Source organism: Oncorhynchus tshawytscha, unplaced genomic scaffold (assembly GCF_018296145.1).
Source record: "Oncorhynchus tshawytscha isolate Ot180627B unplaced genomic scaffold, Otsh_v2.0 Un_scaffold_17_pilon_pilon, whole genome shotgun sequence".
NCBI lineage: Eukaryota > Metazoa > Chordata > Actinopteri > Salmoniformes > Salmonidae > Oncorhynchus > Oncorhynchus tshawytscha.
This window is the reverse complement of record NW_024609830.1, coordinates 1,538,145-1,565,680: the sequence shown is the minus strand read 5'-3', so window position 1 is coordinate 1,565,680 and position 27,536 is coordinate 1,538,145. Positions and strand designations below refer to the sequence as shown.

At 45.1% G+C, this 27,536-nt stretch overlaps 2 protein-coding genes across 3 annotated transcripts; both read left to right on the top strand.

Moving 5' to 3' along the window:
• Nucleotides 1-594: 594 nt before the first annotated feature.
• LOC112222666 (lens epithelial cell protein LEP503) lies at nucleotides 595-2,488 on the top strand. Of its 2 annotated transcripts, none has more exons than XM_042319320.1 (2): nucleotides 595-1,911; nucleotides 2,198-2,488. In XM_042319320.1, the coding sequence occupies exon 1, from the start codon at nucleotides 1,681-1,683 to the stop codon at nucleotides 1,870-1,872; it is 192 nt and encodes a 63-aa protein (XP_042175254.1). In that variant the 5' UTR covers nucleotides 595-1,680; the 3' UTR covers nucleotides 1,873-1,911; nucleotides 2,198-2,488. The 2 variants fall into 2 exon arrangements, 1 of the variants encoding a protein (XP_042175254.1); XR_002949176.2 differs by having other exon boundaries at nucleotides 596-1,979.
• A 256-nt stretch (nucleotides 2,489-2,744) lies between these two features.
• On the top strand, nucleotides 2,745-27,536 carry pbxip1b (pre-B-cell leukemia homeobox interacting protein 1b). Its single transcript, XM_042319319.1, has 11 exons — nucleotides 2,745-2,895; nucleotides 14,085-14,167; nucleotides 14,320-14,410; nucleotides 21,297-21,358; nucleotides 21,462-21,900; nucleotides 22,042-22,275; nucleotides 22,530-22,553; nucleotides 23,182-23,234; nucleotides 24,400-24,516; nucleotides 24,648-24,882; nucleotides 25,631-27,536. Exons 2-11 carry the CDS (start codon nucleotides 14,111-14,113, stop codon nucleotides 27,373-27,375), a joined length of 3,057 nt encoding a protein of 1,018 aa, XP_042175253.1. The 5' UTR covers nucleotides 2,745-2,895; nucleotides 14,085-14,110; the 3' UTR covers nucleotides 27,376-27,536.

Sequence of the window (27,536 nt, the reverse complement as noted above, 5' to 3'; positions counted from 1 at the left end):
GTTGAGTTGCCACAGGGGAGGTAGGGGCTTGTTGAGTTGCCACAGGGGAGGTAGGGGCTTGTTGAGTTGCCACAGGGGGAGGTAGGGGCTTGTTGAGTTGCCACAGGGGGAGGTAGGGGCTTGTTGAGTTGCCACAGGGGGAGGAAGGGGCTTGTTGAGTTGCCACAGGGGGGAGGAAGAGGCTTGTTGAGTTGCCACAGGGGGAGGAAGAGGCTTGTTGAGTTGCCACAGGGGGAGGAAGAGGCTTGTTGAGTTGCCACAGGGGGAGGAAGAGGCTTGTTGAGTTGCCACAGGGGGAGGTAGAGGCTAGTTGAGTTCCCACAGGGGGAGGTAGAGGCTAGTTGAGTTCCCACAGGGGGAGGTAGAGGCTAGTTGAGTTACCGCAGGGGGAGGAAGAGGCTAGTTGAGTTACCGCAGTGGGGAGGTAGGGGCTCGTTGAGTTGCCGCAGGGGAGGTAGGGGCTCGTTGAGTTGCCGCAGGGGGAGGTAGGGGCTCGTTGAGTTGCCGCAGGGGGAGGTAGGGGCTCGTTGAGTTGCCGCAGGGGGAGGTAGGGGCTCGTTGAGTTACCGCAGGGGAGGTAGGGGCTCGTTGAGTTACCGCAGGGGGAGGTAGAGGCTAGTTGAGTTACCGCAGGGGGAGGTAGAGGCTAGTTGAGTTACCGCAGGGGGAGGTAGAGGCTAGTTGAGTTACCGCAGGGGGAGGTAGAGGCTAGTTGAGTTACCGCAGGGGGAGGTAGAGGCTAGTTGAGTTACCGCAGGGGGAGGTAGAGGCTAGTTGAGTTACCGCAGGGGGAGGTAGAGGCTAGTTGAGTTACCGCAGGGGGAGGTAGAGGCTAGTTGAGTTACCGCAGGGGGAGGTAGAGGCTAGTTGAGTTACCGCAGGGGGGAGGTAGAGGCTAGTTGTGCCTCTACATTAAGTGCCAAGGTGTACAGTAGGGTCTGGGGTTAGAGAATGTGCATTGGTGCAGGGTCCATGTCAGCAAATGTTCTATATTCAGACCTCTGGTGATAACATGTCCTATAGCTGTCATTCACACAATCATTTCAACCTGGACGATGACCACCACGTAGTCATCCAACAATATAGAAATCAGAATAGTGGGGCTTACTTATTTCAACCTGTTCAGAACACAGATTACCAGAAGAGAGGAACAATAGACAGTCACACAGTCCTGGACAAAGAGAGGAGGCATATTGTGCGCTTTTACAGTAGAGCTGCATTGAGCAGGTGATACTGGAACAATCCTGAGGGGTGTACTGTAGGTGTGGTGGATAGATTATGCTTTACATGGGGAGAGACTGTTCCAGACTGGCAAAAACCCTAGAGATGCAGAGAGAGAGAGCTGGAGGGAGGGAGAGAGAGAGGGGTGGTGGGGTGCAGAACACACCCAGAGCCAGTGAACAGAAAGTTTCATAACCAGGAGTGACTGGTGTGTCTGTGTTCCAGAGTGTAGAAGAATAGAATAGAGAAAGATCAGGAGCTGAGAGAACACCCCCTAGTGTTGGTAGTGTTGATGTCACTATAGGAGGAGCTCTCTGTCCACTCACACCCAGTCCAACCCTGGTCTTCTCTTCCTTTCCTCCTCTACTCCTCTGGGATTGACCTGACCCCTATTCCTCTCATCTCCCATTTCTATCATTTCTTCCTCCTGTCCTCTGTGTGGAGCAGTGCCACAGAGCCATGCACCCCCAGCGTCCTCTCCCCCAGGCCATGCCCTCCTCCCTCGGGCAGAACCTGCGTGACATGGCCATGGGCCTAGGCAGAGGGAAGAACTTCCTTGGTGGGAACATTGCCTACGGCTTCATCCAGTCCCTCAAGGAGTGCCTCTACTTCGTACTCTGCTGCTGGTGCATCAAGGAGATACTGGACTGACTGACTGAGACACTACAAGAGGGAGAGAGGGGCACGAGGGTGAGGTTCTCTTTCTCCTCTGTGTTTAACATCTTAGCTGGGGAGAGAAAAACAGATTGTGAAGCGGTGTAAGTATGAGTCTTGTCGTTATATACAGTAGATACTGTACATAGTTTGACTCCAAAATAGAAGATGTTTGCCAAACTGTTTACTGACAACATAATTTCCTTTCAGCTACGGTACATGTTACCTGTAAAATATTCTACCAAGTATGTAGGACTGTGTAGTATGTTATGGTTTACATGTTGTACTATATGGCCCTGGTGTGTGGATTTGCTCCTCTTAGTGCCCATGATGCAGTTCTGTATTCCTGTCTGGAGGCTTGGGAAACTGATGTGCTGCCTGGTGTATCAGAGGATCTCTGTTATTCTCTGATCCTGAGTCAGTCGGTCTGGAGACCTGCAGTGTGTGTGAAGTGTCGTCTTAACACCAATCTGCTGATCCTAGACCTGTGGAGAAACCAAACCTGTGAGGCAATGGACATGGCTTTTGATGCTGCTTAGGTCACATTTAATTCCAAGTTGTATTCATTTCTGTACAGTCTTAATATGAAAGGAATAAACAATATCTGATTTTGTTTGTGTGTGCTAACCAGAGTTGGGTGATGTGTGTGTGTGTGTGTGTGAGTGAGAAACAAAAAAGTAGAGCCTGACATCTGCCAATGTCATCATAGTGTCATGTTGCACCACTCAACATCGGAAAAGCATTGCGTATGGTATATTTTGCATACCCACTCTTATCACCTGCGAGTGTCAATCAATTTGAAAGTGTGTCCATTGAGCGACACGAGAGAGCGATTATCATTGGCGAGATGGGAAAGGAGGGGTGGGACGTCAGAGAATGCCCTTCCCGGTTGGACAAGAGGCGTGGCTCACGCAAGTGTCAAAGACTCTTCCAAGTTCCGACGTTGGGTGTATTCAATTAATTTGGCAGAAAGCGATTTACACACAATTTCCATAAATAAGGGAACCAAGGCGTTCAGAGGTAAGTGCAGTAGAAAATGTAATGTTACATTAGATGTTACTGTTTCCTGGTTCTCGACAGAGGTTAAAGTAACTGGTATTTTTGGTGGAAGGGATTCAAGTTTTTCATAGTAGGTTGGCAGAAAACGGGTTTTATTTTCAATTGAATAGTACATGTTTTATAACGGATGTAGTAAAGTTTCAGTATTATTTAGTTCTATATTGTGTTACCACCGATGGTTACAATGTTTCACTCGATTATGATTTTTTATTTTTCTAAATGGTTCATCAGTGGAGATGCCGTGTGACAGTTGACATTTTAGAGTACACACCTTCTTTGTCGACACTGAGATGGGTAACATGCAAATTAGGTGTCAGGGAGCGATGATTCATTGCCAGGCTTAGGTTGAACACTTGTCTAGTCGATGTTAGGTTGTAAATGTTTAAACAAGGCCAGCAGTGTAGCGTTGTGACCATTTTTGGTCATTTTCTTTCCCTGAGACACAGATAAATATATATAATAGGCTGTTGGCACACAGACGGAAGAAGCATGTGACAACTCAAAAATAAATGTAATTAAAGATGAAAGAGAATGAGAGAAACTCGTTTCAAAGCACATCCTCTATTACCCAGGACTATTTAAGCAAATATAAAGAGGGAAAGGTGCAGTTTGCAGTGGACGCCTGTATAGGCCAAGTGTGCTACCATCTCAGAAGTTTGCTACTCTGTCGAGAGCTCCATGGCTGCCAAATTAATACACCACTTCAGAGGTTTTGTCTAGAAGGGATACAGTTTTAGTTCAAATGGACTTTTCGTAGCAGGTTTCAGATAATTTATGCAGCAGGTTGGGCGAATGAAAATAGCAGGTTAGGTGAATTAGGTTAAGTTTAGGAGTATATAACAGTATAACTTTAGACCGTTTCCTCGCCCATACCCGGGCGCGAACCAGGGATCCTCTGCACACATCAACAACAGTCACCCACGAAGCATCGTTACCCATCGCTCCACAAAAGACTACTAGGTCTCAGAGCAAGTGACGTCACAAATTGAAACGCTATTTAGCGCGCACCACCGCTAACAGTTTCACATCCGTTACACTACACCTGGCTATCAGCGGAGTCTCGTCTGGCAGCTACAGTTAATTCAGCCTCATTTACTGTATTTTATGAAAACATAGCTGATTTGGCTGACTTGCTTAACGATCAGTGCCCCGTCAATGGGACAGTTGTAAATCATGCAGCGGGTTATGTCAAGAACGCAGATTTTATTGAAAAAACAAATGTCTGTACATATTTTACCCTTATTTAACCAGGTAGGCTAGTTGAGAACAAGTTCTCATTTATAACTGCGACCTGGCCAAGATAAAACATAGCAGTGAAACACAAACAACAACACAGAGTTACACATGGAATAAACAAACATACAGTTAATAATACAATAGAAAAAGTCTATATACAGTGTGTGCAAATGAGGTAGGATAAGGGAGGTAAGGCAATAAATAGGCCATAGTGGTGAAATAATTACAATATAGCAATTAAACACTGGAGTGATAGATGTGCAGAAGATGAATGTGCAAGTAGAGATACTGGGGTGCAAAGGAGAGAAATAAATAAAATAACAGTATGGGGTTGAGGTAGTTGGATGGGCTATTTACAGATGGGCTATGTACTGGTGCAGTGATCTGTGAGCTGCTCTGACAGCTGGTGCTTAAAGAGTGAGGGAGATATGAGTTTCCAGCTTCAGTGTTGAAAAAAAAATGCAGTTCATTCCAGTCATTGGCAGCAGAGAACTGGAAGGAAAGGCGGCGAAAGGAGGAATTGGCTGTTGGGGTGACTGTGAAATATAACTGATGGAGCGGGGGCTACAGGTGGGTGCTGCTATGGTGACCAGTGAGCTGAGATAAGATGGGGCTTCACCTAGCAGACTAATAGATGACCTTGAGCCAGTGGGTTTGACGACGAATATGAAGCGAGGGCCAGCCAACGAGAGCGTACAGGTCGCAGTGGTGGGTAGTATTTTTATTTTTTTAGTTTTTATTTCAACTTTATTAAACCAGGTAGGCTAGTTGAGAACAAGTTCTCATTTGCAACTGCGACCTGGCCAAGATAAAGCATAGCAGTGTGAACAGACAACACAGAGTTACACATGGAGTAAACAATTAACAAGTCAATAACACAGTAGAAAAAAAAGAGAGTCTATATACATTGTGTGCAAAAGGCATGAGGAGGTAGGCGAATAATTACAATTTAGCAGATTAACACTGGAGTGATAAATGATCAGATGGTCATGTACAGGTAGAGATACTGGTGTGCAAAAAGAGCAGAAAAGTGAATAAATATAAACAGTATGGGGATGAGGTAGGTAAATTGGGTGGGCTTATTTACCGATAGACTATGTACAGCTGCAGCAATCGGTTAGCTGCTCAGATAGCAGATGTTTGAAGTTGGTGAGGGAGATAAAAGTCTCCAACTTCAGAGATTTTTTTGCAATTCGTTCCAGTCACAGGCAGCAGAGAACTGGAACGAAAGGCGGCCAAATTAGGTGTTGGCTTTAGCGATGATCAGTGAGACACCTGCTGGAGCGCGTGCTACGGGTGGGTGTTGCCATCGTGACCAGTGAACTGAGATAAGGCGGAGCTTTACCTAGCATGGACTTGTAGACGACCTGGAGCCAGTGGGTCTGGTGACGAATATGTAGCGAGGGCCAGCCGACTAGAGCATACAGGTCGCAGTGGTGGGTGGTATAAGGTGCTTTAGTAACAAAACGGATGGCACTGTGATAAACTGCATCCAGTTTGCTGAGTAGAGTATTGGAAGCTATTTTGTCGATGACATCGCCAAAGTCGAGGATCGGTAGGATAGTCAGTTTTACTAGGGTGTTGGCCGAGGTTGGAGTAGCCAGGAGGAAGGCATGGCCAGCCGTTGAGAAATGCTTGTTGAAGTTTTCGATAATCATGGATTTATCGGTGGTGACCGTGTTACCTAGCCTCAGTGCAGTGGGTAGCTGGGAGGAGGTGCTCTTGTTCTCCATGGACTTTAAAGTGTACCAGAACTTTTTGGAGTTAGAGATACAGGATGCAAATTTTTGCCTGAAGCAGCTGGGGCTTTGATGACAAAACGGATGGCACTGTGATGGACTGCATCCAATTTGCTGTGTTGGAGGCTATTTTGTAAATGACTTCGCTGAAGTCAAGGATTGGTAGGATAGTCAGTTTTACGAGGATATGTTTGGCAGCATGAGTGAAAGATGCTTTTTTGCAAAATAGGAAGCGGATTCTAGATTTAATTTTGGATTGGAGATGCTTAATGTGAGTCTGGAAGGAGAGTTTACAGTCTAACCAGAATATGTGGACAACTACAAATACCAATTCAGGACCGTCCAGAGTAGTGATGCTGGACAGGCGGGCAGGTGTGGGCAGCGATCGGTTGAAGAGCATGCATTTAGTTTTACTTGCATTTAAGAGCAGTTGGAGGCCACGGAAGGAGATGTTAGTTAACAGTGTCCAAAGATGGGCCAGAAGTATACAGAATAAGTGTCTAATATCGTCTGAAAGCTTAAATTCTTGTTAATATAACTGCACTGTCCAATTTACAGTGGCTATTAAAGCCAAAAAATGTAATGCTATTGTTTGAGGAGAACTCCTAACAATATAACACTTTTTCACCACGATAGGTTTGAAAAATCCACCTCTGAAGGTGAAATGTGTACTTCATTCTGAAATCTTGCTCTGATTTATCATCCGAAGGGTCCCAGAGAAAACATGAGGTGTCGTTTTGTTAGATAAAATCCTTTGTCATATCCTAAAAAGGTCCATATGGCATGCACGATCAATTTTGTATTTCCACTCGTTATATTTGCAAAGTAAGGAATCTGTGAAAATCTCACCCTAAACGTTGTTTTAACAAGTCAAATCATGTTCATATGTATTCCTCAGAGATCCTAGAACGTAACAAGACTTCACTATATCGTTACGGGTGTAGTATATCCTAGAGGACACCATATTTGGTCCGAGTGCGATGCCTTAATGGCACGCCGATGTCGTGGGCGGTCATCACTTGAGCTACTGTATCTTGTCAAATAAGCACCAATCGGGGTCAAACAAAGCTAGCTAGATAGCCAGTGAGCTGGGCTTTACGGGAGTGTCCGGAAACCATGTATATGTTGTAAAATGTAGCTACTAACCTTGTACGACAACATCCCTTTTCATTTTGGACAAAAATTAAAAGGATATTCACAGTTATGAAAATTGGTTGTTTTGTTGAATGTATAATATGGCTACTAATACTTGGAAAGCTAAATCAAGTCCAAGTATACGATATCCTTGCAGAAAAATGTCATATGAATGCGAATGTCTCCTTCATGATTTGCCCAAATGTACCTGGGGACTTCACACTAAATGTCTTGTAGTTCACTCATACTTCAAGTTATCCATCTTAAACTTTGCACATTCACTGCTGCCATCTTGTGGACAATATCAGAATTACAACCAGTGAAAGCTACCACTGTGACCTTTTTCTTCCATTTCAAAGATGGTGGTAGAAGACCTGTTGTTTTTTCTTTGTATTTTCTTCTACCATATCCTATTGTGTTTATATTCTCCTACATCCAATTCACATTTTCACAAACTTCCAAGTGTTTCTCTGCTGCCAATGACTGGAATGAACTGCAATTTTATTTGTATTTTTAAATCACTGAAGCTGGAGGCTCATATCTTCCTCACTAACCAGTGATTTTTTTTTTTAATTATGAGGGGGAAAGGGACCAAATTATTAGGGTGAGTCACCTTACTACACAACAAAACATCTTAACTATAGTATACATATCCCCCTGGAATATTACATTTATGCAGCAGCATACAATACATTGTTGGACTCACCTTGTTGTGTTGTGCTCACTTGAACAGGAAGGTGACGCAGCGGTCCTTCGTGGGCAATTTCTGTCATCAAAGTCTGGCATTCTCTGGATTTATAGTGCTTTCAAGACAACTGGGAACTCGGGACAAGGTGCGCTCTAGAAAGAGGCCCAAGTCCCGACTTGTTATTTAGCGTTGGATGACCGTTCAAAACGTATTTTCCCAGTCCGAGCTCTTTTTTTTTCCGGGTTTCCAGTTGTCTGGAATTCACTGAGGTCTGAGATTTCCCAGTTCCGGGTTTCCAGTTGTCTGGAATTCACTGAGGTCTGAGATTTCCCAGTTCCGGGTTTCCAGTTGTCTGGAATTCACTGAGGTCTGAGATTTCCCAGTTCCGGGTTTCCAGTTGTCTGGAACTCACTGAGGTCTGAGATTTCCCAGTTCCGGGTTTCCAGTTGTCTGGAACTCACTGAGGTCTGAGATTTCCCAGTTCCGGGTTTCCAGTTGTCTGGAACTCACTGAGGTCTGAGATTTCCCAGTTTCGGGTTTCCAGTTGTCTGGAACTCACTGAGGTCTGAGATTTCCCAGTTCCGGGTTTCCAGTTGTCTGGAACTCACTGAGGTCTGAGATTTCCCAGTTCCGGGTTTCCAGTTGTCTGGAACTCACTGAGGTCTGAGATTTCCCAGTTCTGGGTTTCCAGTTGTCTGGAACTCACTGAGGTCTGAGATTTCCCAGTTCCGGGTTTCCAGTTGTCTGGAACTCACTGAGGTCTGAGATTTCCGGGTTTCCAGTTGTCTGGAACTCACTGAGGTCTGAGATTTCCCAGTTCCGGGTTTCCAGTTGTCTGGAACTCACTGAGGTCTGAGATTTCCCAGTTCCGGGTTTCCAGTTGTCTGGAATTCACTGAGGTCTGAGATTTCCCAGTTCCGGGTTTCCAGTTGTCTGGAACTCACTGAGGTCTGAGATTTCCCAGTTCCGGGTTTCCAGTTGTCTGGAACTCACTGAGGTCTGAGATTTCCCAGTTCCGGGTTTCCAGTTGTCTGGAACTCACTGAGGTCTGAGATTTCCCAGTTCCGTGTTTCCAGTTGTTTTGAATGCTGTATTCAAATAGTTTTTAATAACCTGCCCAAGGACTGCGGTTGAAAATTAGCCGGCTGGCTAAAACCGGCACTTTTACTGAAACGTTGATAAATGTGCACACTCCCTGTAAAAATAAACTCAAACTGTAGAAGTCTGGGTTGACCGCATGGCTAATGTATTCACCCTTTTATGGCCCATGGTGTTGAATGTTTATCCTTTAAGCTTGGAAAAGAGACCCTTAAACCCAGACTTGGACTACACACCTCCTCCACTGAATAACAGGCTAGTGATTGCTTTGCAATGTTTGCAGTTAGCCACTGATTCCTTCCAAACCACTCATTGTTGAATTTGAAATTTCCAACTTCTTGTGTAATGTTTATGTCCAATTTCCGATGAGCAACGATACATTTTATGTATAATTTCTCTTCATATGACAAGTATTGAAAGGATTTGCCAGTAGATTGTTGGCTTGGTTCATGATTTTGACTGCTAGCTAGGACTTTGAAATGTTGACATGATCAGTCCAATCAAAGCTACGGTAGATATGTGATTTGACGACAAAGACCTTGAGCCTTCTTGGATGGGCACCCAAGGGGCTTGAATTTTCAAGCTCTACCTGTAGATTTTGCGGTGACTTAGGGTCCCCATGAGACACCTGCATTTCGGAGCTGCCTTAAGAAAGCAAAAAAGAGACTGTATGCGGCTTTATTAACTCAATGATTGTTTGCAAACTGACATTAATGCCAAAATAACATGCAAAAAAAATATATACATGTGTTATTTGTATATTTTTTAGCTCTGCCCTGAATGACGGGTCACCACTGCCTCTTTAAATGCTCCACAGTTAAGACAGTGGCGCTCCTTCAGAATGCGTGTGCATGTTTGTTTGATTCACCAGGGCACTGTTCGCTCTTTCTGTCTTGGAGTCTATCTCATTGGCTCTATATTTAGCTAGGCTAATATCTATATTTAAGTCATTCCGCGATATGCTCCACAATGCTCGTTGGCCCGAGGCGACGTTCAACAGGCCTCTCATGGGAAGAGCCTGATTAGAAGACCTAAATGACTGTGGGACAGAGAAGAGACATGGGGGACTAAAGTGTGTCATGCTGTGATCTGACAGAAGTGGCATGATTGAAGATGGTGTCAGACACAATGACAATAATAACCCGTATTGGAAGTAGCCCAGAAAGTCCAATTTAATAGAAGAACATACTTTTAAAAGTAGACAGGACACTTTTCCCCCCTAATTTCAATAAAAGTGCTAATGCATGTATGCAGTTTATTGCGTCGTTTTAGAACCCTGTCCAGTATTTTCAGTCAGTTGGTTTCTGCCCCAGTAATTTCAGCCAGAGTGGAGGTGCCTCCTGCACTGCCTGGCCAGACATAGTCACAATGACTAGAATGGACTAGTTCTCTAAAATCCACCATCCACCGAATGACAATAGAATTTGCCATTTTGTGCATGTGTAGTATAATTTTGAGAAAGGCACAATAAAAGAGATTGTGGTTGGCATCAATTAATCGAACATTTAAAAAAATAATAATAATAATACCTGGCCTTCCTGTACCTAGTGTGGCTCCGGGTGTAGGCCAATCCACTGCTTCTTTGGGAATGTCTGTTCTACTAATTCTAATTCTACAATGGCCCGAGCCATAGTAACCCCTGTTTCTGCCAACGCATGCGTCAGCCAGTCAGAAGCCAGGGTAGCCACAATGCTAGCAACACACACTATACTACTAATGAAGGACTAAATACACTCACAGGAGTGTGCACTTCATGTACACACACACACTTCCTGTGCATGTAAAAACAGAGGATGTAAATGAGGAGTTTAAGCAGCAGAATGAGGAGTGGAACAGTACTGTAGCATACTGATGCCGTAGGGCCTTCAGTAGCAGAATGAGGACAGTACTGTAGCATACTGATGCCGTAGGGCCTTCAGTAGCAGAATGAGGACAGTACTGTAGCATACTGATGCTGTAGGGCCTTCAGTAGCAGAATGAGGACAGTACTGTAGCATACTGATGCTGTAGGGCCTTCAGTAGCAGAATGAGGACAGTACTGTAACATACTGATGCCGTAGGGCCTTCAGTAGCAGAATGAGGACAGTACTGTAGCATACTGATGCTGTAGGGCCTTCAGTAGCAGAATGAGGACAGTACTGTAGCATACTGATGCTGTAGGGTATTCAGTAGCAGAATGAGGAGTAAAACAGTACTGTAGCATACTGATGCTGTAGGGCCTTCAGTAGCAGAATGAGGACAGTACTGTAGCATACTGATGCTGTAGGGCCTTCAGTAGCAGAATGAGGACAGTACTGTAGCATACTGATGCTGTAGGGTATTCAGTAGCAGAATGAGGAGTAAAACAGTACTGTAGCATACTGATGCTGTAGGGCCTTCAGTAGCAGAATGAGGACAGTACTGTAGCATACTGATGCTGTAGGGCCTTCAGTAGCAGAATGAGGACAGTACTGTAGCATACTGATGCTGTAGGGCCTTCAGTAGCAGAATGAGGAGTAGAACAGTACTATAGCATACCGATGCTGTAGGGCCTTCAGTAGCAGAATGAGGACAGTACTGTAGCATACTGATGCTGTAGGGCCTTCAGTAGCAGAATGAGGACAGTACTGTAGCATACTGATGCTGTAGGGCCTTCAGTAGCAGAATGAGGACATTACTGTAGCATACTGATGCTGTAGGGCCTTCAGTAGCAGAATGAGGACAGTACTGTAGCATACTGATGCTGTAGGGCCTTCGGTAGCAGAATGAGGACAGTACTGTAACATACTGATGCTGTAGGGCCTTCGGTAGCAGAATGAGGACAGTACTGAAGCATACTGATGCCGTAGGGCCTTCGGTGGCAGAATGAGGAGTAGAACAGTACTATAGCATACTGATGCTGTCGGGCCTTCAGTAGCAGAATGAGGACAGTACTGTAGCATACTGATGCTGTAAGGCCTTCAGTAACAGAATGAGAAGTGGAACAGTGAACTGGACTGTATCATACTGACTCTGTAAGGCCTTCAGTAACAGAATGAGAAGTGGAACAGTGAACTGGACTGTATCATACTGACTCTGTAAGGCCTTCAGTAACAGAATGAGAAGTGGAACAGTGAACTGTACTGTATCATACTGACTCTGTAAGGCCTTCAGTAACAGAATGAGAAGTGGAACAGTGAACTGGACTGTAGCATACTGACTCTGTAAGGCCTTCAGTAACAGAATGAGAAGTGGAACAGTGAACTGGACTGTCATACTGACTCTGTAAGGCCTTCAGTAACAGAATGAGCAGTGGAACAGTGAACTGGACTGTAGCATACTGACTCTGTAAGGCCTTCAGTAACAGAATGAGAAGTGGAACAGTGAACTGGACTGTATCATACTGACTCTGTAAGGCCTTCAGTAACAGAATGAGAAGTGGAACAGTGAACTGTACTGTATCATACTGACTCTGTAAGGCCTTCAGTAACAGAATGAGAAGTGGAACAGTGAACTGGACTGTATCATACTGACTCTGTAAGGCCTTCAGTAACAGAATGAGAAGTGGAACAGTGAACTGGACTGTATCATACTGACTCTGTAAGGCCTTCAGTAACAGAATGAGAAGTGGAACAGTGAACTGGACTGTATCATACTGACTCTGAGCGGATGGTCGGGGGGGCGGAACAAGAAGCCCAAACAGATACTTTATCTTGCCACTGTATCTGATCCCTTTGGAAATACCTGGATTTCTGCATAAATTGGTCATAAAATTTGATCTGATCTTCATCTAGGTCACAATAATAGACAAAGTCTTCTTACACTAATAACTAATAACATTTTCATGTCTTTATTGTACACACCGTGGAAAAAGTATGTGAACCCTTGGATTTAATAACTGGTTGACCCTCCTTTTGGCAGCAATAACCTCAACCACATATTTTCTGTAGTTGCAGATCAGACCTGCACTCCTGCACAACGGTCAGGAGGAATTTTGGACCATCCCTCTTTACAAAACCATTCTTTATAGTTGGGATGATGTTTTGATGTTTGTGTGCTGTGCCTTTTTTCTCCACACACAGTGTTGTGTGTTCCTTCCTTCCAAACAACTCAACTGTAGTTTCATCTCTCCACAGAATAGTTTGCTAGTAGCTCTGTGGAACATCCAGCTGCCCTTTTGCGAACTTCCGATGTGCAGCAATTTTTTTTTGGACAGCAGTGGCGTCTTTCGTGGTGTTCTCCCATGAACACCATTCTTCTTTCATGTATCGTAGATTCGTCAACAGATGTTAGCATGTTCCAGAGATTTCTGTATGTTTTTAGCTGACACTAGGATTCTTCTTAACCCCCATTGAGCATTCTGCGCTGTGCTCTAGCAGTCATCTTTGCTGAACTTTCTCCATTTACATCAAAGCTTTTAGAGATATTGTTGTAACCCTTTCCAGATTTATGCAAGTAAACAATTCTTAATCTTGGGTCTTCTGAGATCTCATTTGTTCGATGCATGGTTCACATCAGGCAATGCTTCTTGTGAATAGCAAACTCAAATTTTGTGAGTTTTTTTTAATATAGGGCAGGGCAGCTCTAACCAACATCTCCAATCTCTTTTCATTGATTGGACTCCAGGTTAGTTGACTCCTGACTCCAATGAGCTTATGGAGAAGTCATTAGCCTAGGGGTTCACATACTTTTCAAACCTACACTGTGAATGTTTAAATTATGTATTCAATATAGACAAGAACAATACAATAGTTTGTGTTATTAGTTTAAGCACACTGTTTGTCTATTGTTGTGACTTAGATGAAGATCAAATCAAATGTTATGACTAATTTATACAGAAATCCAGGTAAATCCAAAGGGTTCACTTACTTTTTCTTGCCACTATGTTTGACTAAAATAATAATTTGAAACCTTGCTTACCTTTGTGTACAACCACGTGTCTCTCTGTTATGCATGGGAATCCTTACAACAGACTTATTGAATTCATCTCTTGGAGCTGATTTCCTGGTGTTTTTACAGTCTTTTTAGTATCTGTACATAAAGTCTATAGCAACACTATTCAGGCCCTGGGGGCCTCTCTGCAGTACTGCTGCCTTTCTCCTCTCCCTCTGGCCCTTACTCTATCAATCTAATGTAATCGCCCATGACAGGCACACACTTGGTTTCCCAGGTTTAAATCAGTCGAAAGAAAGAATGAAAACCATTAAACTGTGGACCTTGAGGCCAGGATTTCAATATTGCTGGCCTACTGTAGGCCTATCTATAGCCTGTGCTGAAGTACTGTGTTTGACTTGCAGGTGCTGGTCAGAGCCACGAGGGGGCAATGTCTGACAACAGTGGTGCTGCCAACAGCAGTAGCTGGACTGTCCTCACAGCTGAGGTACGCTCTCTTTACACTTTAGTGTGTGTGTGTGTGTGTGTGTGTGTGTGTGCACTGCAGAGTTTACAAAAGTTTCAGTTTTGAACATTTTGTTTTTCAAATGGGATTAATGTGTCACCATATGGGTCAATTAAATAATGTGTGTGTCTCAGGAGACTGTTGCTGAGACACTGAGGCCTGTAGCGGAAGGAACAGAACACCATGAAGATACACCCAGTCATACTGCTGCGGAGACACCTACAGGTACACCCAGTCATACTGCTGCGGAGACACCTACAGGTACACCCAGTCATACTGCTGCAGAGAAACCTACAGGTACACCCAGTCATACTGCTGCAGAGAAACCTACAGGTACACCCAGTCATGCTGCTGCAGAGAAACCTACAGGTACACCCAGTCATACTGCTGCAGAGAAACCTACAGGTACACCCAGTCATACTGCTGCAGAGAAACCTACAGAAACCTACAGGTACACCCAGTCATACTGCTGCAGAGAAACCTACAGGTACACCCAGTCATACTGCTGCAGAGAAACCTACAGGTACACCCAGTCATACTGCTGCAGAGAAACCTACAGGTACACCCAGTCATACTGCTGCAGAGAAACCTACAGGTACACCCAGTCATACTGCTGCAGAGAAACCTACAGGTACACCCAGTCATACTGCTGCAGAGAAACCTACAGGTACACCCAGTCATACTGCTGCAGAGAAACCTACAGGTACACCCAGTCATACTGCTGGTACAGTCAGAAAACCTACAGGTACACCCAGTCATACTGCTGCAGAGAAACCTACAGGTACACATACCAGTCATACTGCTGCAGAGAAACCTACAGGTACACCCAGTCATACTGCTGCAGGGAAACCTACAGGTACACCCAGTCATACTGCTGGTGCACCCAGGCTGCAGAAACCTACAGGTACACCCAGTCATACTGCTGCGGGGTACAAACCTGCACAGGTACACCCAGTCATACTGCTGCAGAGAAACCTACAGGTATACCCAGTCATACTGCTGCAGAGAAACCTACAGGTACACCCAGTCATACTGCTGCAGAGAAACCTACAGGTACACCCAGTCATACTGCTGCAGAGAAACCTACAGGTGCACCCAGTCATACAGTGAGCTCCAAAAGTATTGGACATGTTTTGGCTCTGTACTCCAGCACTTTGGATTTGAAATGAGGTTAAAGTGCAGACTGTCAAGCTTTAATTTGAGGGTATTTTCATACATATTAGGTGAACTGTGTAGAATTAACAGCACTTGTTGTTCATAGTACCCCTAGTACAGGGAACAAATTCACTTCTCAAATCAAAATGTATTTGTCACGTACACATGGTTAGCAGATGTTAATGCCAGTGTAGAACATGCTTGTGCTTCTAGTTCCAACCATGCAATAATATGTAACAAGTAATCTAACCTAACAATTTCGCAACAACTACCTTATACACACAAGTGTAAAGGAATGAATAAGAATATGTACATAAAAATATATGAATGAGTGATGGCCTAACAGCATAGGCAAGATGCAGTAGATGGTATAGAGTACAGTATATACATATGAGATGAGTAATGTAGGATATGTAAACATTATATAAAGTGGCATTGTTTAAAGTGGCTAGTGATACATTTATTACATCCATTTTTCCATTATTAAAGTGGCTTGAGTTGAGTCAGTGTGTTGGCAGCAGCCACTCAATGTTAGTGGTGGCTGTTTAACAGTCTAATGGCCTTGAGATAGAAGCTGTTTTTCAGTCTCTCGGTCCCTGCTTTGATGCACATGTATTGACCTCACCTTCTGGATGATAGCGGGGTGAACAGGCAGTGGCTCGGTGGTTGTTGTCCTTGATGATCTTTATGGCCTTCCTGTGACATTGGGTGGTGTAGGTGTCCTGGAGGGCAGGTAGTTTGCCCCCGGTGATGCGTTGTGCAGACCTCACTACCCTCTGGAGAGCCTTGCGGTTGTGGGCGGAGCAGACCTCACCACCCTCTGGAGAGCCTTACGGTTGTGGGCGGAGCAGTTGCCGTACCATGCGGTGATACAGCCCGACAGGATGCTCTCAATTGTGCATCTGTAAAAGTTGGTGTGTTTTTGGTGACAAGCCGAATTTCTTCAACCTCCTGAGGTTGAAGAGACGCTGCTGCGCCTTCTTCACCATACTGTCTGTGTGGGTGGACCATTTCAGTTTGTCCGTGATGTGTACGCTGAGGAACTTAACTTCCCACCTTCTCCACTAATGTCCCGTCGATGTGGATAGGGGGCTGCTCCCTCTGCTGTTTCCTGAAGTCCACGATCATCATCTTTTGTTTTGTTGACGTTGAGTGTGAGGTTATTTTCCTGACACCACACTCCGAGGGCCTTCACCTCCTCCCTGGTGTTGTCGTTGTTGGTAATCAAGCCTACCACTGTAGTGTCATCTGCAAATTTGATGATTGAGTTGGAGGCGTGCATGGCCACGCAGTCATGAGTGAACAGGGAGTACAGGAGAGGGCTCAGAACGCACCCTTGTGGGTTCCAAGTGTTGAGGATCAGAGGGGTGGAGATGTTGTTACCTACCCTCACCATCTGGGGGCGGCCCGTCAGGAAGTCCAGGACCCAGTTGCACAGGGTGGGGTCGAGACCCAGGGTCTCGAGCTTAATGACGAGTTTGGAGGGTTCTGTGGTGTTAAATGCTGAGCTGTAGTCGATGAACAGCATTCTTACATAGGTATTCCTCTTGTCCAGATGGGATAGGGCAGTGTGCAGTGTGATGGCGATTGCGTCGTCTGTGGACCTATTTGGGCGGTAAGCAAATTGGAGTGGGTCTAGGGTGTCAGGTAGGGTGGAGGTGATATGGTCCTTGACTAGTCTCTCAAAGCACTTCATGATGACAGAAGTGAGTGCTACAGGGCGGTAGTTGTTTAGCTCAGTTACCTTAGCTTTCTTGGGAACAGGAACAATGGTGGCCCTCTTCAAGCATGTGGGAACAGCAGACTGGGATAAGGATTGATTGAATATGTCCATAAACACACCAGCCAGCTGGTCTGCGCATGCTCTGAGGGCGCGGCTGGGGATGCCGTCTGGGCCTGCAGCCTTGCGAGGGTTAACACGTTTAAATGTTTTACTCACGTTGGCTGCAGTAAAGGAGAGCCCGCCGGTTTTGGTAGCGGGCCGTGTCAGTGGCATTGTAATGTCCTCAAAGTGAGCAAAGAAGTTGTTTAGTATTACATAAAGCGTGTGACTCTACAAACTTGTTGGATGCATTTGCGGTTTGTTTTGGTTGTTTTTCAGAATTTTTTGCCCAATAGAAATTTATGGTAAATGAATGAATTGTATCGTTTTAAGTCAGGTTTATTGTAAATAAGAATATATGTTTTTAAACACTTCTACATTGATGTGAAAGCTGCCAAGATTACGGATAGTCCTGAATGAATTGTGAATAATGATGAGTGAGAAAGTTAGACGCTCAAATACCCCCCTAAAAAAAAAAAATGCTAACCTCCCCTTATTTTGTGATGGTGAGAGATTAGCATGTCTTGGGGGTATGATAGAAAATGCTAACCTCTCCTGTTATTGTAATGGTGAGAGATTAGCATGTCGTGGGGGTATGATATAAAATGCTAACCTCTCCTGTTATTGTAATGGTGAGAGATTAGCATGTCTTGGGGGTATGATATAAAATGCTAACCTCTCCTGTTATTGTAATGGTGAGAGATTAGCATGTCTTGGGTGTATGATATTTGTGCGTCTAACTTTCTGACTCATCCTTATTCACGATTCATTCAGGACTATCCATAATCATGGGAGCATCCACATTAATGTAGAAGTGTTCAGAAGTGTTTATTGATAATACAAGTGACTACAAAATGACACTACATTATTTACCATTCATTTCCATTGGGCACAACATAATATGAAACACAACCAGAACAAACTGCAAATGCATCCAACAAGTTTGTAGAGTAACACGCTTACTGCAATCATTGTGTGCTAGGAATATGGTACCAAATACTAAACTTTAGACTAATTTAACGCACATAATATAAATTAATTTGTCCCAGTACTTTTGGTCCCCTAAAATGTGAGGACTATGTACAAAAAGTTCTGTAATTTCTCAATGGTATGGATGAATATACCCTCATTAAAGTTGAGTCTGTACTTTAACCTCAGTCACCGTATCATTTCAAATCCAAAGTGCCGGAGTACAGAGCCAAAACGACAACAAAAAATGCACTGTCCCAATACTTACTGTATTGCCACATGAGAACCTACAGGTACACAACACATATTGCAACAGTGGTGATTTTAGCATGTACATCTTGGTGGGATAAAACTCAGAAAATGTTTGATTTATGCCACTAAACAACACTACACAATACATTAATTGCACTATAACGGTGACAAACGGTGCCCACAAACTGTTAGGGCCGACATAAAGCATTCTTTTCAGCACCATGGAGTGAATCCTTACCACTGCTACACCTGGCTATCAGTGGAGCCTTGTCTGGCAGCAACACAGTTCATTCAGCCTCATTTACTGCCTTTCAAAAAACATAGCTGATATGTCTGACTTGTTTAAACAAATGTGGTTTCTACTGATAATTAAGATGTACAAACTTGTGCAATAAGGGAACGATGAGTGGATAAGAATCAATCTGTAATTTTGATTAAGACATTAATGACATCTCTAAAACAGGCTATAGGCTACAAGTCAGAACAGTAGGCTAAATTATGAGGGGGAAAGTTACCATTAGGGTGAGTAACTATTAGGGTGAGGCACAGGAGCTAGTAATAGCTTACTGTATCTCCCTGGCATATTACATAATTTATGCAGCAGCATACAAGACATGTTTGGACTCACCTTGTTGTGCTCACTTGAACAGGAAGGTGGTGCAGCGGTCCATCTTGGGGGCAAATTTAGTCATCAAAGCCTGGCATTCGCTGGATTTATGGTGCTTTCAAGACAACTGGGAACTCTGGAGGGGGACGGGGGAAGGGACGGGACGGGACAAGGTCATGATCTTCAGGACGGAGCTCTAGAAAGAGGCTTGAGTTCCCGAATTAGAATTCAGAGTTGGATGACCATTCAAAACATATTTTCCCAGTTGGATCTTTTTTATTTCTTCCAGAGTTCCCATTTGTCTTGAACTCACTCAAGTCTGAGATTTCCCAGTTCCGAAATCTGCTGTGTTCAAAACAACGTGGCAGTTTTCGGGAACTTGGAAATCTGACTTGAGTGAGTTCATCCTTTGAAGCTTGGAAAAGAGGCACTTAAACTCAGACTTGGACCACATACCCTTTCCACTGAATAGCAGGCTAGTGATTGCTTTGCAATGCTTGCAGTTAGCCACTGATTCCTTCCAAACCACTCATTGTTGAATTTGCGGTTTTCAACTTGTTGTGTAATGTTTGGCCGATGAGCAATGATACATTTTGTATAATTTCTCTTCGTATGACAATTATTGAAAATGATTTGCCAGTACATTGTCGACCTGACTCATGATGACTGTTTGCTAGCTAAGATTTTGAAAGTATCAAGTTGACATGATCAGTCCAATCAAAGCTACGGTAGACCGGGCATTCGGAAAGTATTCAGACCCATTGACTTTTTCCACATTTTGTTACATTACAGCCTTATTTTTATTTTTTTTTTAAATTGTACTTTTTTTAATTGAACCTTTATTTAACGAGGCAAATCAGTTTAAGAACAAATTCTTATTTACAATGACGGCCTGCCCCGGCCAAACCCTGACAACGCAGGGCCAATTGTGCGCCGCCCTACGGGCTCCCCCAATCTACACACAATACCCCATCATGACAAAGCAAAAACTTTTTTTATTTTATTTTAGCAAATGTATGTATTACATTTACACAAGTATTCAGATCCTATACTCAGTAGTTTGTTGAAGCACATTTGGCAGCGATTACAGCCTTGAGTCTTCTTGGGTATGACGCTAATTTGGGGAGTTTCTCCCATTCTTCTCTGCAGATCCTCTCAAGCTCTGTCAGGTTGGATGTGGAGTGTCGCTGCTCAACTATCTTCAGGTCTCTCCAGAGATGTTTCAAGTCCGGGCTCTGGCTGGGCCACTCAAGGACATTCAGAGACTTGTCCTGAAGCCACTCCTGCGTTGTCCGGGCTGTGTGCTTAGGGTCGTTGTCCTGTTGGAAGATGAGCAGGTCTACAGCAGGTTGTCATCAAGGTTCTCTCTGTACTTTGCCCCGTTCATCTTTCCCTCTAGCCTGACTAGTTTCCCAGTCCCTGCCACTGAAAAACATCACCACAGCATGATGCTGCCTCCACCATGCTTCACCGTGGGGATGGTGCAAGGTTTCCTCCAGAAGTGACACTTGGCATTCAGGCCAAAGAGTTCAATCTTGGTTTCATCAGACCAGAGAATCTTGTTTCTCATGGTCTGAGAGACCTTTAGGTGCCTTTTGGCAAACTCCAAGCTGGCTGTCATGTGCCTTTAACTGAGCAGTGGCTTCCGTCTGGCCACTCTACTATAAAGGCCTGATTGGTGGAGTGCTGCAGAGATGGTTGTCCTTCTGGAAGGATCTCCCATCTCCACAGAGGAACTATGGAGTGCTGTCAACGTGACCGTAGGGTTCTTGGTCCCCTCCCTGACCAGGCCTTTCTCCCCGATTGCTCAGTTTGGCCGGGCGGCCAGTTCTAGGATGAGCCTTGGTGTTTCCAAACTTCTTCCATTTAAGAATGATGGAGGCCAATGTGTTCTTGTGGACCTTCATTGCTGCAGAATCTCCATGTAGATTTTGCGTTGACGTAGTGTCCCCATGAGTGACAGAACACTGACCCAATCATGACCCAACTAGAGAACATTTCCAACCCCTTCGCTCTGTATTTTCCGCTGGCTGGCCCACCACCACAGAAAGCGCTGAGCCTGGCAAAAACACCTGTATTTTGGAGCTGCGTTACTCAGGAAATCTAAAAAGAGACCATGTTTGTATGCAGCTTTATTAACTCATTGTTTGCAAACTGACATGTGAAACGTATTAATGCCAAATAACACACAAAACAGGTGGGGCTCTGCCCTGCCGTGAATGATGGGTAGCAACTGCAATAGTATAACCTACAGGCACTAATACTGTTATACTACTTAACCTCTAACATGTCTGTCTGTCTATCAGAGAGTAGGCCTGGGGAGGATGCTGTGTCTGCTGAAGAGTCTCACTCTGTGAAGCTACAGCAGGTTAGAGATCCATCTCTATTGACACCCCACCTAGGATCATATCTAGCTAGAGGAAACACTGACTGGTCTTGGACTCTAACAGTTGTTTCACATCCATCCCCAGGAGACCCAGGAAACACAACCAGAGAGAGCCAAGGATTACACCCCTGTTGTAGAGAGTCTCACCCATGACCTTCCTTTTGACCCTGCCCCTGACTCCACCCCTGCCCTTGACTCCACCTCTGCTAGTGTTGCTCCTCCGAGCTCTCTGTTAGAAGTCCTCGCCCCCACAGGGCTTGACCCAAATACACACAGCCAATCCAGAAGCCTCCCTGGGAACCCAGCCCCTCCCATCTCTGACCCTGATTCGTTCTCTGACTCCTACACCCACATTAGCTCCTCCCCCGACCTTGAAGAGCCCCCTGCCTTGCTGCTCAACACTGAGCAGGTGGGGCTTGTACAGGAAGCGGAGGGGTATATACAGGATGTGCATCATCATTATGAGGAAGGCCTTGAGCAGGAAGAGGAGGAGTCTGATCTGTCTGGGGTCAGGGCCAAGACAGGTGAGACACAAGGCATCTGTCTGGAGCACCGTAACAACATTAGCTTCACTGTCACTTCTCCTTAAAATGTAGTTTGTGTGAACTGTCCCTTTTAACGCTAATGTTCAGTGGCTATAACTCCTCTCTTTCTCCCTGGGCCAGACTCCCATCTGGAGGTGGTGGGGGAGGAGGAGGAAGGGGTGTCCGGGGTGAGGAGGAGGAGGGGGTCTCTCCTGGCAGCTCTGGAGCGGATCGGGAGGAAGGAGGAGGAAGAGGAGGAGGAGGATGAGTTCCGGATTCCGCAGCAGAGGGAGCAAGAGGAGACTGGTTTCTCTCTCAACAAGTGCATCCTGGGAGCTGTCATACTGCTGGGCCTCGGAACCATCATCTTCTCAGGTGTGTGTCTGCAGTTTCTGTTACTATGGTAACATACAATATTGTTACCTTTAAGTGACCTGTGTACAACCTACACACGCCTGTATGTCACCTGTGCCTGTCTCTTCTCTTTGACGGTAACACGATGTGCTTCACATAATGATGAATGATTAGACTAAAGGGATTTGTCCCCCACATCACAGCTAGTCAGTAGTGTGTTGGTTGAAGTCGTGGTCGCAGATAAAGGTGTATCTGAGACTGTATTATGTCTACAGGTGTCTTCATGGACCTGGATGGTGGTAGGTTGTGTGTGTGTGTGTGTGTGTGTGTGTGTGTGTGTACCAGATGAAAAGAGGAGTGTTATGTGATTAACACTCACATGCTTGGTTGACAGTGCTCTCCATGCTTTCCCAAGATGCACTGCTCTCTCTAGATCTACACTGTATATAATATTACTATTCAATGAATGTTAGAAATTGATATTCGCTTAATGATTTAGTTTTTTCCCCCTGTGTAACTGAAGGGTTACTTAGCCAATTACAAATGACAAGTGCACATTGATAATGATAACGTGTGTGTGTGTGTGCATGCTGAGGGGGCTTTGTGCAGGTGAATGTTGCCTGCCCATCCTCATGACACCATTTGAGTGTGTTTTGATGCATCATGTTGTTTCTCAATGCTTTGATGAGGAAGCTCCTGACATGCACTGATGCACTGTGTTGCATTCCATCCTTGTGTTTTGTTGTCATGGTGATAGTGCATCCTAGTGTTTGAGTGATGTGTATTGTCCCCAATGTATTATTTGATATGTCTGTGGTTGTCTCCATTGTCTTTATGATGCATTATACTTGTTATAACTGTGATATAATGCATTGTAACATTCTGTATCAGTCTTGTGATGCGTTATAACAGCTGTTGTCCTTCCAGAGGGGGACTATGATGCCAGGGAGCTGAGAGAAACAGAGGTGGTGGGAAAACAGGTCAGCCTCTTTCTCTCTATCTTATCTCCTCTAACTTCAACATTCAAATGGTTGTGTGTGTCTGTGTGTAATGTTTGTCTGTGTGTAATGTTTGTCTGTGTGTAATGTTTGTCTGTGCGTGTGTGTAATGTTTGTGTGTGTGTGTAATGTTTGTCTGTGTGTGTGTGTAATGTTTGTCTGTGCGTGTGTGTAATGTTTGTCTGTGTGTGTGTGTAATGTTTGTCTGTGTGTGAGTGTAATGTTTGTCTGTGCGTGTGTGTAATGTTTATCTGTGCGTGTGTGTAATGTTTGTCTGTGCGTGTGTGTAATGTTTGTCTGTGCGTGTGTGTAATGTTTGTCTGTGCGTGTGTGTAATGTTTATCTGTGCGTGTGTGTAATGTTTGTCTGTGTGTGTGTGTAATGTTTATCTGTGTGTGTGTGTAATGTTTGTCTGTGCGTGTGTGTAATGTTTATCTGTGCGTGTGTGTAATGTTTGTCTGTGTGTGTGTGTAATGTTTGTCTGTGTGTGTGTGTAATGTTTGTCTGTGCGTGTGTGTAATGTTTGTCTGTGCGTGTGTGTAATGTTTGTCTGTGCGTGTGTGTAATGTTTGTCTGTGTGTGTGTGTAATGTTTGTCTGTGCGTGTGTGTAATGTTTGTCTGTGTGTGTGTGTAATGTTTGTCTGTGTGTGTGTGTAATGTTTGTCTGTGCGTGTGTGTAATGTTTGTCTGTGCGTGTGTGTAATGTTTGTCTGTGTGTGTGTGTAATGTTTGTCTGTGCGTGTGTGTAATGTTTGTCTGTGCGTGTGTGTAATGTTTGTCTGTGTGTGTGTGTAATGTTTGTCTGTGCGTGTGTGTAATGTTTGTCTGTGCGTGTGTGTAATGTTTGTCTGTGTGTGTGTGTAATGTTTGTCTGTGCGTGTGTGTAATGTTTGTCTGTGTGTGTGTGTAATGTTTGTCTGTGTGTGTGTGTAATGTTTGTCTGTGCGTGTGTGTAATGTTTGTCTGTGCGTGTGTGTAATGTTTGTCTGTGCGTGTGTGTAATGTTTGTCTGTGTGTGTGTGTAATGTTTGTCTGTGCGTGTGTGTAATGTTTGTCTGTGCGTGTGTGTAATGTTTGTCTGTGTGTGTGTGTAATGTTTGTCTGTGCGTGTGTGTAATGTTTGTCTGTGTGTGTGTGTTATCAAAGGAATGGCTGAATCCTGAGGTTCCTCTTCCACCACCTGTAGACGTTGACAGTACAGACCAACTGAATAAACTGGCTAAAGAAGACCCACGGATAGCTGTACTGCAAGCCCAACTCCTGGTAGGCCCCTCGCTATGTCTCTCTCTCTCTCTTCCGCTCCCCCTCTCTCTCTCTTTCTGACTTAATGTTCAACTGTGTGTGTGCTGCCTATATTCTCAAAGGATCCTCTTTTTTTAAAATGTTTAAATCAGGCACAGAAAGAGGAGCTAAAAGTAGCCCAGAAGGAGGTGGAGGATGGAGGGAAGGAGAGAAAGAAGAGGGAGGAGGTGGAGAAGGAGCACGGTAGGCTGAAGAAAGAGATGACGTCGCTCCCTGTCCTCCAGAAGGAGAATGAGAGGATGAAGAGAGAGCTGGAGTCTGTTCCTGTCTTACAGAAGGATCTAGAGACACTCAGAGCCACAGTGACTGAACTAAAACACAGCACAGGTACTTAGGAGTAGACCTGGCTTCAAATACTATTTAAAATCATTTACAATACTGTACTTCAGCTGGGCTTGATTGAGAATGCCTGGCACAATACAATTGTCTTAACTGCAAGCGAGCCCCACCCACCTGGTACACCAGGCATGCTAAAGCAATCCCTAAAAGTAATTGGAAGATTTCCAGTAGTATTTGAACCCACAGGTATGTGTAGGAGAGAGGGAGGGGAGTAGGGAATGTGTAGGAGAGAGGGAGGGGAGTAGGGAATGTGTAGGAGAGAGGGAGGGGAGTAGGGAATGTGTAGGAGAGAGGGAGGGGAGTAGGGAATGTGTAGGAGAGAGGGAGGGGAGTAGGGAATGTGTAGGAGAGAGGGAGGGGAGTAGGGAATGTGTAGGAGAGAGGGAGGGGAGTAGGGAATGTGTAGGAGAGAGGGAGGGGGTAGGGAATGTGTAGGAGAGAGGGATGGGAGTAGGGACTGTGTAGGAGAGAGGGAGGGGAGTAGGGACTGTGTGGGGAATGTGTAGGGGAGAGGGAGGGGAGTAGGGAATGTGTAGGAGAGAGGCAGGGGAGTAGGGAATGTGTAGGGGAGAGGGAGGGGAGTAGGGAATGTGAAGGAGGGAGGAAGAGGACAAGGGGAAAGCACTAGCTAGTGACACTAATAGCCACAGTGACTGAACTAGCACACACACACACACACAACATGTACATGCACACAAACACAAAAATGTCTAATTCTCTTAAATTCTTTCCTTAGCCAAAGAAGCAGCATCACCTCCAGTCTCTGCCTCTGTCCCGCCCCCCTCTGGCCAAGATGGGGATGACAGCCAGAACACAGCCGGAACAATAGAGAGGAAGGTCAAGAAACCAGGGAAGGGAGAGAAAACAGAGTTGAAGGAAGAGAAGACGGATTGGAATAACGGAGGGAAGACGGATTGGAATAACGGAGGGAAGACGGATTGGAATAAGGGAGGGAAGACGGATTGGAATAAGGGAGGGAAGACGGATTGGAATAAGGGAGGGAAGACGGATTGGAATAAGGGAGGGAAGACGGATTGGAATAAGGGAGGGAAGACGGATTGGAATAAGGGAGGGAAGACAGATTATAAGGTAGAAAAAGAGTGGAGAAGTGGAAAATATGACCAGGAGAAAGAAGGAAAAGAGGAGAAAGGGTGGAAGAAGAAAGAAGACAAGAAGGGAGAATGGAAGAAAGATAAATCTAGCAGAGGGGATGAGGGCAAACCATGGAAGGACAGAGGAAACAAGATGGAATGGAAGGAGAAGAGTGAGAAAAAAGACTGGAAGGTGGAGAAAGATTGGAAAAATGAAAACCCTGAAAGATGGAGTGATAGCAAGGAGTGGAAGGGAGAGAAGCATGGAAAAGAGGAGAAACATCTAAGAAAAGGAGGTTGGAATGAGGGCAGGGATGAGTGGAAGGGAGAGAAGAATGGAAAAGAGGAGAAACATCTAAGAAAAGGAAGTTGGAATGAGGGCCGGGATGAGTGGAAGGGAGAGAAGAATGGAAAAGAGGAGAAACATCTAAGAAAAGGAAGTTGGAATGAGGGCCGGGATGAGTGGAAGGGAGAGAAGAATGGAAAAGAGGAGAAACATCTAAGAAAAGGAGGTTGGAATGAGGGCAGGGATGAGTGGAAGGGAGAGAAGAATGGAAAAGAGGAGAAACATCTAAGAAAAGGAGGTTGGAATGAGGGCAGGGATGAGTGGAAGGGAGGGGAGTGGAAGAACGACAAGGATGACTATAAGGACCTTGGCAAAGGATGGAAGGAGAGAGGAGAGAAAAGGGAGTGGAAGGGAGAGAAAGATTGGACAAAGAAAGACAGAAAGAAAGACGTCAGTAAAGAGTGGAAGAGTAAGGACAACAGGAGAGAAAATGAGTGGTCGGATGGAAATAGAAAGATGGAAGGATTGAAGGAGGAGAGAAACGGTGGGAACTGGAAAAAGGACCGGGGGAATGACAAGTACGAGAAGGACCACCACCACTACTCTAAGGAAGGGCAGAAAGAGAGGAGAAGGAGAGAAAAGGGCCCTCCCCAAACCCACCGAAGACCCCCCCTTGAGCAACCTGACTACTGGAGCCACCAGAGAGAACGACTGCAGCACAAACCCAACCCTCAAACCCACTGCAGTTCAGTGGAGGCCTGCGCCCAGGCAGAGGGGCTGCTCCCTGTCACCATGCCGGAGTTTGAGGCCCTGCTCCTGGGTTACCTGGTCAAGGCAGAGAGGGTGGGGGTGGAGGCCTCCAAGAGGGAGGAGCTCAGTAAGCTAACCAAGGAGTTCTTCAGTGACGGAGTGTTCGTTCACGACCAGATGAGCTTCAAGGACTTTGTGGAGGATGTGGACGACATCTTAGAGGATATGGTGGAGGATGAGGAGGTAGAGGAGGAGATGGATAACTTTGAGGAAGAGGCAATGAACAGGTTTTCAGTTCCAGGGGGAGGAGAGAGGGAGAAGTGGAAGAAGGATAGTGGGAGAGGACGGGTGTGAAGGAGTGAGAAAGGGAGTCAACGCATGTCAGGAGGAGTGGAAAGATAAAGGTCGAGGAAAATAGATTGATGTGCTGCAAGGTAGAATTTAGGAGGAGCAACACACACATACACATATATATATATATATATATATATACACTACCACGGTTCAAAAGTTTG